We start from the raw sequence: 16310 nt of genomic DNA, 5'->3' as shown, positions 1-16310 counted from the left end.
TTGAATGCGCAAACCATAAATAAAAGAATTGTGCATGCGCAATGACCTTTATCGGATCACAAAGGTCATTTCACACTTGTAGGTACCGGAAATTCTGCATACGGACGCCACCAAGATGTGTGATTACTTCTTTTCTGATATTTTTCATCGCAATAGTCGTCCAACTTTGGACATTGATTAAAAAAATCCCGCAAATTTCCGCAGTGAAATTTAAAGATACATGATAAGATTATAACAAGATGTTTTGACGAGTCATTTTTCATTGGTGTGCAGAACTGTGCAGATGTCGAAAATTGCGCATTTTGTTGTAATAGATTTCGGGCATTGAGTACACTCAGCGTACGTCTTTCACTGCATTTTGTATTATTGTTATCTGTTTGGGCATGCGCAGTGCGTTGAGAATCTTTGTGAAGCTTCCGAATACAGTCGAAACACGTAAGCCGATTAACTGTGACATTGTACAGCGTGTTTGCAAACTATTTACATTGTGTATGTGAGTAAACAAATCCAAAGCATCATGAAACCAGCGGAAACAATAGCGTCATCACTCCTTCTCTTTTCTACCTCCATGATTTAGCGAATCTCTCTTGTCTTTGTTGATTTCCTGTTTTCACAATACTTGTCTGTTGACTACTAAAACAAATGCGCAGTTATCACCTCCATAAAAACAAAGAAAATCTGTCAAGTGTAATTAGGAAGTGCTCCAGATTATTACATTTTCTGTGTTGTTGACAAAGTGTGTGTGTGAAGAAAAAGACGTTGTTTGGCCACCATTTTGAATTTATAATGAAGTCATTAGCGACATCTTGAATTAGCGAATTAGTTCTCTCGCTAAAAAGATATGCTCGCAAAAAAGACATGTTTTACAGTTTTTAATGTAATATGCATTTATTTTTTTAATGTTTTTAAAGTGTTGCAATTGTTGATCATTACACTTTAGTGATTACAATAATATAGATGTTGAATTTTTATGAAATACAACTAAAATTCAACTTAGTTTCATCATAAGTGAATGATTTTGGTTGCATGTAATTGTTCGATGCAATATGATATCTGCCATGTTTTTTCTATACACAAGTTGACGTGAAACTGTGTTCTTTGACCTGACAGGTCAAGTCGCTAATTAACCAATCAAAATGCTGTATGGTGCCAACATGTTCAAATCACCATAGTTCATTTAAATGTGTTAATGATAGTTCAGCGACTTCATGGCAAATGCAACACAAAAAAGATTGCCACACTAGAAACATTACATTACAATACATTACATTGCTATGCTAGCCACAATACATTACATTGCTATGCTAGCCACAATACATTACATTGCTATGCTAGCCACAATACATTACATTGCTATGCTAGCCACATTACATTACATTGCTATGCTAGCCACAATACATTACATTGCTATGCTATGCTAGCCACATTACATTATATTGCTATGCTAGCCACAATACATTACATTGCTATGCTAGCCACAATACATTACATTGCTATGCTAGCCACAATACATTACATTGCTACACTAGCCACAATACATTACATTGCTATGCTAGCCACAATACATTACATTGCTATGCTAGCCACAATACATTACATTGCTATGCTAGCCACAATACATTACATTGCTATGCTAGCCACAATACATTACATTGCTATGCTAGCCACAATACATTACATTGCTATGCTAGCCACAATACATTACATTGCTATGCTAGCCACAATACATTACATTGCTATGCTAGCCACAATACATTACATTGCTATGCTAGCCACAATATATTACATTGCTATGCTAGCCACAATACATTACATTGCTATGCTAGCCACAATACATTACATTGCTATGCTAGCCACAATACATTGCCATGCTAGCCACAATACATTACATTGCTATGCTAGCCACAATACATTACATTGCTATGCTAGCCACAATACATTACATTGCTATGCTAGCCACAATACATTACATTGCTATGCTAGCCACAATATATTACATTGCTATGCTAGCCACATGGCATTATATTACATTGCCACACTAGCCACATGACATTACATTACATTACATTGCAACGCTAGCCACATTACATTGCCACACTAGCCATATTACATTACATTACATTGCCACACTAGCCACATTACATTACATTACATTGCCACGCTAGCCACATTACATTACAATATATTGCCACGCTAGCCACATTACATTACATTGCCACGCTAGCCACATTACATTACATTGCCACGCTAGCCACATTACATTACAATATATTGCCACGCTAGCCACATTACATTACAATATATTGCCACGCTAGCCACATTACATTACATTACATTGCCACGCTAGCCACATTACATTACAATATATTGCCACGCTAGCCACATTACATTACATTACATTGCCACACTAGCCACATTACATTACATTGCCACACTAGCCACATTACATTGCATTAAATTGCCATGCTAGCCACAATACATTACATTGCCACACTAGCCACATTACATTACATTACATTGCCACGCTAGCCACATTACTTTACAATACATTGTCACGCTAGCCACATTACATTACATTACATTGCCACGCTAGCCACATTACATTACATTACATTGCCACACTAGCCACATTACATTACATTACATTGCCACACTAGCCACATTACATTGCATTACATTGCCACGCTAGTCACAATACATTACATTACATTGCCACGCTAGCCACATTACATTACATTACATTGCCACACTAGCCACATTACATTACATTACATTGCCATGCTAGCCACATTACATTACATTACATTGCCATGCTAGCCACATTACATTGCCACGCTAGCCACATTACATTACATTACATTACATTTCCACACTAGCCACATTACAGTACATTACATTGCCACGCTAGCCACATTACATTACATTGCCACACTAGCCACATTACAGTACATTACATTGCCACGCTAGCCACATTACATTGCCACACTAGCCACATTACATTACATTGCCATGCTAGCCACATTACATTACATTACATTACATTGCTACACTAGCCACATTACATTACATTGCCATGCTAGCCACATTACATTACATTACATTGCCACGCTAGCCACATTACATTACATTACATTACATTGCCATGCTAGCCACAATACATTGTAGTTGTTTATCATCACAGACAATTGAACTTTATTTTTATTAATAATTTTCTTATGTATTGTTATTGTGATGTCATATCTATACTGTCCAATGGTAAAACATATTGTATGAATACACAATACATAACAATAATAATAAACATAATAATAAATCGTTTAATCTTCACAAAGAAAAATTTTGCAAAAGTCACTGAAACCCTGTGTTTCGCTGTTAACCTTTTCAGAACCAGACTTTCTTTTCAAAATTGTTGTGCACTATTTTCTTATATTTTTCAATAGTTCTGAAAATGAACCCTAATTTGGAGCCAACGAACAAAATTTGAGTCAATTTTCAGTTTTTACCCAAATATTTGTCTATTTTTGTCCCAATCTTCTGAAGAAAAGAGCAGACTATAAACGGGACTATTTTGTGATTAAAAGAAGAAACTAGTGGTGAAAAGGTTGATAAATTTTGTGATTTTCACTGTATTTGAAAATATTTGAAGCTGGTAAAATTGAAGCAGTTTACTGTATGGCATAACTCTTTTCTCTGCAGGGAAATTAAATCTTATGATTCAGAGATGTACCTGTGATAGTTTGTGTTTTTTTTTATGGTTTTTCAGTTTCAGAAAAATAATAAAATGTAACAAAAGTACATTCAAGTTCAATTTTTAAATTTCAATTATTTTTTCTCTTTATATCTATGTTTTTTCTCTCTTATAATAAATTTATGAACTTGACTTTGTTCATGAGGTGCTTTCTGTGAAGGTTTTTCTCATTAGACTTGTGCTGTCATCAAGGTATTTTTAACTAAACAAACGAGGAATGTATAATACGGAATACATTGCTGTTTTCGTGCTTACATTGAATGTTTAAAGCGTGGTGGTCACCGCGCCGCGCTGTGCATGTGCGACATTTGTGTTGATAAACATTGATTTTCCCACAATCCAATGTGCTCTTCAAATGGAAATCACAAGTATGAGGTTTGACCTGGGCACGACTTGCACTGATTACCGCCGGCGACTCATTCGATACCTTCCAATCACCTAAAATTACTTTATTGAAGCTTGGAATCGTCTCAGTTTGTACTCGCTGATCTTCGCAAAAGTCAAAGTCGCCATCTTTGTTTGTATGAGGCCCATATATCTCGTGCATGCGTGGCGCGACGACTACCGCACTTTAATTAGCATTCTGATTCACATACTGATTTGCATAAACTTGGTGTATGGATTTTTGAATTTATTTATTTCATCTGTGTGATATTGAAATAAATGTTGTATTTTATTGATATTGAATTTAGCTTTTCAATTTCACCGTTGTCTTTTGTGTGACCTCTTAGAATCATGTCTGTTCAAACTTGCATACTGTGAAATACTTTATTTTAGCTGGAATTAATTTTCACTGAAAAATCATTTTGGGTGTTTTGTATGGAATTTATTTTCACTGATTTTTGATGAGTTGAATGTGAAATATAGAAAAAACAGTATATTTGTGTGAAAACTCAGGTTGATAATCAGGGATTAATATATTATATTGGCTCCACTCTAATTTGTATGAGTCTAAAATGTTCTACAGTGAATTTCATAAAGGCGTGGATTTTTGTTTACATAAAATATTTATAAAATTTCAAATGACTACTTTTGAAAACAACTTGACCAATCACAATACAGGAAACCTGCAAAGACTCATGGGTAATGGTGTTACCTAATGGCTTTTACAGCGAAAAAAGCACATTCTTTCTATTTACATAAAGCATGAGTCTCTTCAAAGATAATTCTTTTATAAATATTTAATAAATTTTTATAAAAAACTTATTCACGCCTTTATGAAATAAACTTTCATATCAAAAAATTTAGCGTGCAGTAGCAGTCACTGATGTGGTGCAGGCATCGTATTGTTACAAGACTCTTGGAAGAAAAAAAGTGTAAATGAAATGTAAAATGTAAATAAAAAAATGCAGCGTTTTTCAGACATATTATTGGACATATGTCATTGATGTTTATTTTCAGTATAAATTTTATGGATGTCATTTTCCATTGTCACTCCCAATAAAATATTATTTTGATGTATTTTTGTGTGTGTATTTAATTAATTGAAATAACACCCAAATGTGGAGGTGATTTCAAACCGTATTGCATGCTCTGTATGCCAAAACCATGTATGGCTACATGAACATTATTAGAATTAGTTCTGATCTACTTTCTGCAAATTATTAAACATTGTACAAGCCTTTTTTCAGTCTGTAGTAAAGCAAAAAAAGCATAATATTAATTTTATAAGTATCTTGATGAAATAAACAAATTATGTGATCTAATGTCATTACACAAAACCTGTGAGATGTGCATGAGAGCCGTTAAGAATATAGTGATTTTAAACTGATATGCAAATGAGCTAATTAATATGCAGTGATTTGTTCCAAGTTACATAATGAATTGATCATTTCATGTTTCTGTGTCACATAGTATTTTTGTTTGAATTTATAAGTTTTCACCATTTTGTTTTTAGTACTTATCCTTTTCCCCACCAGACTTTCTTGCCCAAATTTTTCAGTACTTTTTTTTTTTTTGTATTCTTCAATATTTCTGAAAATGAACCCTAATTTTGGATGAAAAGAAGGAACAGGTGGTGAAAAGATTTTAAAACAACTAAGACAATCCAAGTATTCATTTGATATCACAACAAATCTTTTCAAGTAAATCTTTGTCTTTGAAGTGTGAAGTCGCTTGGTGATAATTTGATCGCCATGCACAAACCTTGAACCAGCCTACAGCATTACTGATGTAATGGAACTAGCACACCTGCTTGAAACCGACAAATCATCTTTTCAATATATAAATATATATATGAATGTATTTAGTTAATTAGTAACAAATTTAAAATCAACAATTCAATTTTCCTACCACCTGTGTTTTTCTCAAAGCATTTTCAGCCACCATTACTCTAAACATGCATTTACAATATTTTTGATAAATATTCATATGAAAACTGTATATGTATATTACATTTCAGGTAGTCTGTAGTCACTGCGATTACAATTTTGTATAATTAATTCCCTGTCTGTTATTCCATTTAAAACTGTTATTTAGGGTTTGACCATTAGAAATTCTGGAGACTGATGGCAGATTTAAAAAAAAAAAATTCCAACGAAAAAAATCAAGGAAAAAAAACGTGACATCAATAGCAGAAAAAAGAATCTGCTTGTCTGGATCTTGGAGAAAAAAATACAGCAAATTCATCATGGAAAACAAGAGTTTAGCACAAAACTAAGTGAAGGAAAAAGCATTGCTTTTCAAAACAGACACCTCCATTATTGTCTTGTGAATCTTCTGAGTGGCCATAATGTGTTACATTCATTGTATCCCTAGACAGGTGGTTTGTACTGAGTTAGAGCGCCATCTATGGCTAATTGTACTATGATATTTCCTTTTGTTTTTATACATGTTTTGATTGCATTTGTTGATTTTCGCTGGTTCCTGGCGTCCCTTGAGGATGGCAAGTAAGATAACTAGTACTGTAGAATACTTTATTTTCGCTTGGAATTTATTTACGCTATTTTCGCTGAAGGGATGATTCCGTGAAAATAAAATCCAGCGAATATACTTTTTTTCCTATATTTCACATTAATCTCATCAAAAATCAGTGAAAATAAATTCCAAGCAAAACGCCCAAAAAGCCTTTTCAGCGAAAATTAATTCCAGCGAAAATAAAGTATTCCACAGTATCACCATATTCTAACTCAAAGTCACGTGACTCAGTGACATAATTTAAAATCATTCCAAGTTTCGTTCTGCGTAAACGTGTCTGTAAAAATACCGAAATAAAACCATGCCCATTCACTTTGCCTGCTTAGACTGTTATGTTATTTCTCACTATTTGTGTAACAAAAGATACAGTTTTATGTTTACGAGAGTAAAAGGAAAACCCCGCTTTATATATAAAAAAAACGCGCTGAAGTCAGGTAACCAAGGGAAATAGAACAAGGAACGAGAACGTGATGACCCAATCAGAATGCTGTAATCATTACTATTTCCCGTTCTCTTGTGGCTAGGTGCGCCATGACACTTGAGGCGGGAACCAACCAATTGTTGATTATCTTGATTGATACTAATGAGTTGATCTTAAAAGAAAATAAGTCGGCCATTTGAAGTCTGAAATGTATTCTGTTTCATGGTGTTTATTCTCTACATTTTATTTGTTCTGAATGTGCTAGCATTTCTTTTCTGCAACGGTTTGCATGCAATATTTTCCCCCTTCCTTTGCCTAGCTTACAATTTGTATTCAACATACCCTAAAATTTACAAATTTAGTTTGAAAAGTTTGGTAGTGTGGCCCCACTGAGTCTGTTAAATCTTTTCACAAGACTGTGAATAAGTTTAGAGGATGTGTGTAAATAAAATTATTTGATATTACTGAGTGTAATTTATCGCAAATATATGAACGCGTTTTGCAGCTTTAGTTGTACATGAATTTGCAATTTGTTGTACGTCACTTGGTCATGTGATTTTGAGCCAGAATATGGCAATACTATAAGTTATCCTACTTGTCATCAGTGCCATTCTCAAGGAACGCCGGGAACCAGCAAAAATCAACAATTGATACCAAATCATGTATAAAAAGTTATCGTTATTACCATGTGGATACATATAATTTTTCAAGTTATTTAACCATAACTTCGCTTCATTTTATCAGATTTATTTCATTGTTGTATGTAATTATCAGTGTTTATTATCTCAAGTTATGTTATCAAGATTGAGTAGTTGTAGTCAAAGTTTCTATAGATTTATGCTGTTTTCGTGACGCAAAGAAACACACTTCGGCCTGTATTCAGCCATTTCTATCAGTTTACATAAGTGTGTTCTCTCTGATTGGCTCAATTAAAACAATCGATCATATTAATTGATGCCAAGGATTAAAATACTAAAGTGTGAATCCACCCTTTGTCTTTCAATAGACAAAGAGTGATAATTAAGACAGACTTCATCCTTTGTACTCCAAGTGATACATTGTTCTCAATCCTCCTAGCGTATGTAGTTTTTCAACTAGCTTTATTTCGTTCCTGTACAACTGAATAAATGTGTATTCACCATTAGAACATTACACATACCGTCTACTGCTTGATGTATCTACACTATATCTGGTGAGATTTAAAGATCCCATACTGTTTGTGGCAGTTTCCCCCACAAAAACAAAAGGAAATATTATAGTACAATTAGCCATAGATGGCGCTCTAACTCAGTGTACAAACCTCCTGTCAATGGATATAATGACATTATGGACAATGGACATAACACATTATGGCCACTCAGAAGATTCACAAGACAATAAAGGAGGTGTATGTTTTGAAATGCAATGCTTTGTTATAAAATAATGGTGAATCAAAATGTCCAGACATATTTGTGTAATTTATCGCAAATATATAAATAGGGGGGGGGGCAAGTGTTATTTTCGTTCAACGTAATTGCAATTTTTTTTTTTTCATACAACGTAAATTGAAAAAATAAATTCCGTAATTCTGTAATCACAGGCTAGACTTACAATGTAATCAATCAACTATTTTTTCCGTACACTGTAAAAATGTGTCATTTTTCTCGGTACGTACAAGAATTTACATCCAAATAAAAAATCGTAAAGAATAATCCAGGGAAATTACATTTCAGAAACTGTAAAACGACTAGATGACACAATTCACTGCAAAATTCAATTTTCACTGTAAACTATAAAAACGTCTTTTTTTCCTTGTAAATTGTAAAAAGCCCATTTTATTTCCCGTAAAACTGTATCAGCTACCCCCCCCCCCTTGCCCTCCCTCTCTATAAACGCTATTTTACATCTTAGTTGTACATGAATTTGCAATTTGTTGTAGTTGATGGCTGGCTACTCCAGCAGCAATTCATGCATTGAAAGTCTGCTCTAATTTGATGGAACTCTTGTTTACAGACATTGTTACTGAACTAGTAATGACAATGAATTTTACTCTCGGTGCAACAAAGGTCTTCCTTTCATCGTTATAAATATTTTTAAATGAATCCAAACAGCCAAGCAACAACCGCAGTGTGAACTGACATCATTTGAAAATGTTCCAGTGTTGTTCCATCGTTCAATAGAAACCTCTGGTTTCAGTTTAAATTGTGAAATTTAAAAATATTTATAAAGATTAAGAGAATGCCTTTGATGCAACGAGAGTAATCAGCCATTTGGAATATATTTTCTGATAAATCTAATTCATTGACTTTGTGACAAAACACTTTTGTTCAAAATTCAAACAAATAAAATATTCATACCTATTTTCCCCATAATGCAATGAGATACTGTTATAAAGAATAGATGGTGTATGTGAATGCGTTCGGGTTAATGCATTTCCAATTTTCCATGTTTAAAGTACTACATCAAAGTACAATTGTGCCATCTTTAGTTAGCTTATCCGAAAGCAGTTGTGAGTTGATGACACCAGATGTAAGCTGTGACAAAACCATGCTTTCGATCATGACTTTATCATGTTTCAAATCTATAGTCATACAAATCGATTTGAAAATGGCCGATTTGTCAAAAATGGTTTTTCATGTCTTCTACATGGTCTAAAATTCTATTGGAAACTCTTACATCCTGTTATAGAAGTTTGCTTGCACACTACAGTAGTAAGCAAATTTATTGTTTCGAAAACATGGACAATAATATTTGAGGGTATTTATGTGGCTCTGTTTTAACAAATGCAGTAGCAGTACGGTAGTCATTATATCTATTATCAGTTGTCATTGTTACTTTCTGAGGTACTTTCATAATCAACATAGTTTTTTTTTTTTTTTTTTAAATATGTTTTTGTTCCCGGCAACAGTTCTGGACATTGAATGTCACTGTTGTCTCTTCTGACTTTTTTTTTTGTATGTGCATCTTGGAAGTGCTGACATATAGTGCATTTTGGCCACAGAAGCCATATTCATGTTTTGGGACTACACACATGACAGAGCTGTGTGGCCATCTCTCTATTTAATGGCAATTTAATGCGCTATCCTGGCGTCAACCAGGCTCAGTCGAACACAAGCATGCGGATCTTAATCAAGGTTCCCCCAAAGTCGCATTCATTAGTGAATGAATCTCGGCTAGTGGAATTGGCCTTCCCATTGAGTTTTGGTATTCAGCCTAAGGTAGGATTTGAACTTGGGTCTACCAATCATAAGTCTGATGCAACAACCACTATGCTACCTGTGATCGGTCAATCAATCAACATAGTTTTAGAGAAGCACCCAGTGGTACTTTCTGAAATCATCTAAATAGTATGCAGCTTTATGTGGCAAGCTGCTCTGGTCTTGCACACTGATTTCTGACTATCAAAGAATGCGAAAACGTGCACAAACATTTACACAACACTCATAAATCCTCAGCAGAAAAAAATAAGGAACATCACACTGTGGGATGACGGCTACTATCAAAACCACAGAATAACAAACACATACACACAGATACTTGAGAAATAATGTCATACATAAATTAATAATTTTATTAATTAGCATATCTTTACAACAGTCATCCATGGAAATGAAAACAACTTTGTTTCATAAACACAGAAAAAATAAATATATACATAATAACAAATACAGTGTAAGAAGCTGGTGATAAGACAGCAGTGTTTTAAGCTACTGATACTTATGCAAATTAACTCATTAGTTATGCAAAATTATGCAGAGAATCAACAGCATATTGATCTAGTATTGCCACGAGTTTCTATGAGTAACTTAACGCTGTCTCAATAGCGCCCTCACAGACAAAGTGTCCATCATGGCGATAAAGATACACACAGACGGGGACTGAGCACCTAGAGCAGAGATATAATTTCAGATCATCAATGACTGAGAAGTGTTATCTAGAGATAATTTATCAAAAGTCAACAGTGGTTTTGTGAAATGAAAAAAACACAATTACCAAGTCATAACTGTATTGTGATCACAATCAGCTATGCAAATGAACTAACGAATAAAAGAAGCACAGAATTTACACATGTAGCTAAAATCAACTATGATAGTTTCACATGAATCAGTAATATAACATCAAAAATGCAGACAGAAATGTAGAGCATTCAATTACTCGGTGATCATCATCTACATAGACAATTATAAAACATATCAAACTTCCTTTGATCTGACAACTCTTATTAGCATTGCAATCAATCACTAGTAACGTAATTAAAAACGATTTCAAACTATTAATTAGTTGAAATTTGAAATGAATCAATAATTTATAATATTATTTTCTAGATTTAAAAAAGCAGTGATCCATTTACGGTGCAGATACAAACACATTAGAGACACAAATAGATTCAACCAATCAGAGTTGATGTCTACGCATAATTGATAGATATGATGGATGGCAGCAATGGACAGAATTAGGTTTGATTACTCTGTGCACTAGAACAAGAAAGTATCACCAGATTCAGTAATTTTTCCATCCTTTTTTTCTTATTTCAGTGAAGTGCCAGTCTCTTTAATTATTATTGCTGTAGATCTAGAGACTGCATAACCAAAGACAAAGCTACCAGGTCTTAAAAGATTCCTGTCAAAAAACTGATTCAGCTGCTTCATATAAAATTGTCAATAAAATTTACAATCATAAAAAGTAAAGCATACTCAGTTGTGGATGCTGAATGATGTTACAGTGATGAAAAAAAGGCAGAATATTTTGACAAATACAATTTTTTTCACAGGAATTTATGAACAAGACATCGAGATTTTTAGTACACATTGCACATAGTGGATATTTAGTAAACTATGTTGCCCATAGCACCATTGGTGGGCACAACGATATTGATAAATGGCAGTCTTCATATAAAAAGTAAGTTTTTCGGCATAGGGCACTCTTCACTATAAGGAAGAAATTTACTGACAGTGTATAAAAAATTTCCCAATCCAAGTCATGAAACAGACAAATTGCTTGGACATGGTTTCTTGATTGACTGCTTGGCAGTGATGTTTGTAAAACGTAACTTTCACAAGTACCAAATAAATAAATACAGTTGTAGAATGTCTTGGACTCAAAAATATTTAAATAAAATCTTTTAAATCTTTGCAGCAATTTGTTTCCACATAAATAAATAGGAATATTACACAATATTGTTTTACAATCCTCGGGCATTTGATTATTTTCAAAATAAATTATTTCAAATTTTTTTTTGCAAAATTAGATGCAAATTAGTCTATTACACTTTCAAAACTTTTTGATTTTAACTCAACTGATTGCACATGCACGGGTATAGTAAACCAACCCAATAATGAAAGAATGGTTTATTAAATTTATATGTGGGCTTGAATGCTGTATTCAATATGCGAGGGTTAACAATGAGAAAAAAAAGTACTAAATTACAATATTAATAGGCTATTTTGTAACAACAAAAACTCTGTTCCAGTAATGTTACACTTCCCAATGTAGCAGTCCACTGAATTTTCTTGCTGCAGGAGTCTGGGATTATGTAGTGTCGTATAAGGCAACAATAATAAATTCAGTTCAGGATAAACAGCAGAGATAATCCAAAAAGTCAGTCCGCTTATAGGGTCACAGTTTACCTTGTCAGGAACTGCAAAGCTGAGTATACCAGAGTATTAACATCATGTGGTGAGCTGGCAGTGTTGTTATAGGGGATACGGCTCCCCAGTACTGAGGGGTCTAGTCAATGTTACCTTGTGTGTTTTAATGTTCACAGATCTTGAAGCCACGTATATATCCATACATATCGAATGCATCTTTGTACATGGGTCCTAGATTATTTCAGACACACAATGTTTTTATGTCGCATGCAGGTCACTGATTCCCATCTTCTGAACATACAAGTTATGTTTCCAAATTATGTTGCCAATGTTGTCCTAGTTACAATCTTGTTTTCCAACAGGTACATTTCTATCACACACAAATGTTGGTGAATCCAGCGAATCTTTCATGTTCTTTGTTCCATGTACATATCCATCATGTATCCTTCTCTTAGTTTATGTACATTCATGTCACATATATCTTTGCAGTCTGCAGCATTACATCCCACAGTATGTTGCACATAATCCATAGTTTATGTACTGTCATGTGTCACATACATATATGCACATTACCTCCCACAGTATGTTGCACATAATCCATAGTTTATGTACAAACATGTCACATACATCTCTGCAACATTACCTCCCACAGTATGTTGCACATAATCCATAGTTTATGTACAGTCATGTGTCACATACATCTCTGCAGCAATAATGTATGTTGCACATAGTCTTCCTACATCACATGTATTCTTCATAATGCCTACTGGTATGTACCAACATAATGTCACATAAAATGAGTCCACATAAATACACATAAGCTCAACATAAAATTCACATAAATATACACCATATGTCACATCATGGAGAATATATTTCAGTATTCTAAGGTTTTTCAAGAACGTTGAAGCGTACGCTAAACTATTTACATAAATTTTAAATTGTTTTGTTGTTGTTTTTGCTACACTATCGTGTACTCTTCTCTGTAGCCTTTTGGATTGTCTCTTAACATTGGTTCTGTCAACATGTGTATTTCAACCTCTTCCTGCTGCGATGGAGTGGTAGGGGTCAACGGACTCTCATCTGATGGCTCTCCCGAGCTGCCAGTATGTGGCCTGTGCCTGGGCATGTTTCTATCTTTTGGAGCCACAGCGTACTGTACAGTAGGAATGGGGGTCACAGTGATGGGACGAGGCTTAAACGTGGATGGCGTCGATAGTCTTCGGCTTTTTTCCGGTTCACTTACTGATCCTAGGATGGGAAGAAATAAAAAAAAATATTAAATACGTGTAATGTAAAAGTCACCAGTATATATGATTATTAATTTTTATATTAATTTTCATTTGCATTTAATTTCACTATACCAATTATTGTAAAAGGATTAATTATTCACTGGGTTTTAATTTTGCTTATTTCGCTGACTGGAAAATGCGCTAAATTAAAACCAATGTAAAATTTAGCATAGAACACATTATCTAAATGATAAAACCGTGAATTTAAAACCCTCTGAATATGCCTGAAATGGGAAATCAGCGAAATTTAAACCCAGTGAAAATTAGTCATTTTACAGTATATTGTAAGATCTACATGTTCACATGGATTTAAAATTTAGTGAATTTTACTTATCAGTGTAATTAAAATCTAGTGAATAACTAATGATTTTACAGTAATTAATCATAATTATATTTTTGCTCTATTAGAAGTATTTGGTCTTATTTACTTTACAGGTGTGTTTCTATGGAGATAGTAGACCATATTTTAATGATTCAGTGAACAAAGCATGTTACATGCTAACTCACCAAACTGAACACATCACAGTGTATTCAATTTGTGTAAGTATTCTGTTCATACATTCACATGCAAGTGCCCCCCCCCTCCTCCTCTACCACACAAATCAGTATGCATGACTCTTTTTCACAGTTTGTGAAATTAACTCAGTTTGATTTAGACATTTTTATTCTCAACAAAATAAACAGCTACTCTGGGGCAAACCAAACAAAATTTGTCTTAAACTGTGTAACTCAAAATGCAAATATGCAGGACAATGTATGTGAAATAAATTATTTATCACTACAAAAACTAATGACAAGTTTCCACTGCCTTAAAAACAGTTTAGGGCATTATTTTTATTCCTATCTACTGGGAACTTCTTACATTCAATTTTTTTGTTAAGCAATACAAAATTTCACAATTGCTTTCTGGATTTGGATTAATAACAATATATTTTAAAAGGATGATTTTAAGGAAAACAAGAAGAAATTATGAATATATTTGGAAGAAGTTTGACAGTGGTGATGAATTGACCAATCACAACGGTAATAACACATACCTCCATGTGACTTTCTTCTGGACTGAATTGGCTCAGCATCACTGTCTGTGAAGCCGCTTACAAGTCCTCCACTACCGAGTGTACCTGCTCGGCTGTCACACTGGTATGATAGGTATCCCTCTGAAGGACTTGACATATCTCTTGACGCTGTGTACGTTAGATCTTCTGTTGGGCTGTTGTTACTGCTACTGCTGCTGCAGCTACTCTCGGGTCTGTGTACGTAAACGACCATAAACTTAACTTGACTATAAACACAAAATACAACCAATCCAACACCATGCACATATTGTGAAAGTAAATACAAATCAAAAGCAAACACAACCAGAATTTTAATTTTATTGAAAGTCACAACAAATAAAGATTGCAATTTGTGATGGATGGAAAATCATGATTAAAATTTGCAGTAATTGTCATGCACCAAAAAAGATGAAATTTGAAAGAATAAGTGTGAAAATAATATAGGAGTGAGAAAATGGATAGAAAAGAGAAAAATGCATGAAGAAAAAAAAAAAGCAGAAATTAGTATACTGACAGCTGATGATGAAACAAGTGATCACATATGCATGTTCTCAGATGTTATGTTCAATTCATGAGGAGTCATTTGACAGCATTCAGATTTTTGTTTGATGAAACAAAGTATTTTATACCCTTGTCTTTTAAAATTTTTACAAAATTCCTCCACTAGTCAGGGAATGACCCAAAAATTACTTACCGCCTCTGTCTTCTGATTGGTCCTCTTGTTGCCCTGATAACAGGCCGACCAATAACATGGGCTCCCTTTTTTTGTTGTCGCCTGGGTGCCCGATACCTCGGCGGTCTATAAATAGCTACCGGAGGATGGTCAGGTGACTCAAATCCACTTGCATCCCCCGATTTTCTTGTTCTTCCAGGCAGAATGGGTTTTGAACCTAAAGAAGTTGAATTAAAATGAAATTTCAGACTACAAAACTTTTGAAGTTGTTTGGAATTCAATAAAACTATAAAGTGGGATAAAAGCATGTGCCTTGATAAGTCTCTACTAGATTTCATTAGTCTAGAAAAAATTCTGTAAACCTAACAACTTTTTTAAGATGTATTTAATTTTTTGGTTTAGTCAGATTTCACGTTCTTTATGTTCATAGTTTTGTTCATTTGTTTGATTGTTCTTATGACACTGAGTGTCAGTGATTTTGGTGATATTTTGTCTTCCCGATTGTTATAAAATCCTAAAATCAAGAATATTCTTATCATCGAAAACTAAGCAGTTTGCATTATAGCACCACATGGTAACTTCATTTGTTAAAACTATATATTAAAACATACTGTAAAATCTTTTATTTTCACTGACAT

General features: G+C 33.9%; 1 protein-coding gene across 1 annotated transcript in view; it reads right to left on the bottom strand.

The window, feature by feature from the left end:
- Positions 1-10614: 10614 nt before the first annotated feature.
- Positions 10615-16310, bottom strand: part of LOC100379086 (cell adhesion molecule DSCAM-like) — a 67432-nt gene continuing 61736 nt past the window's right edge. The window contains exons 27-29 of the mRNA XM_085498944.1: positions 15694-15889; positions 14982-15193; positions 10615-13903 (exon numbers count right to left, since the gene is read on the bottom strand). Of these exons, the coding sequence (XP_085355070.1) occupies positions 13614-13903; positions 14982-15193; positions 15694-15889 (698 nt within the window). The 3' untranslated portion in view covers positions 10615-13613. The remainder of the gene's footprint in view (positions 13904-14981; positions 15194-15693; positions 15890-16310) is intronic.

This window comes from Saccoglossus kowalevskii, chromosome 5 (assembly GCF_978046115.1).
Source record: "Saccoglossus kowalevskii chromosome 5, keSacKowa6.1, whole genome shotgun sequence".
NCBI lineage: Eukaryota > Metazoa > Hemichordata > Enteropneusta > Harrimaniidae > Saccoglossus > Saccoglossus kowalevskii.
The sequence above is the reverse complement of the archived record's forward strand: the minus strand, read 5'-3'. Positions and strand labels throughout refer to the sequence as shown.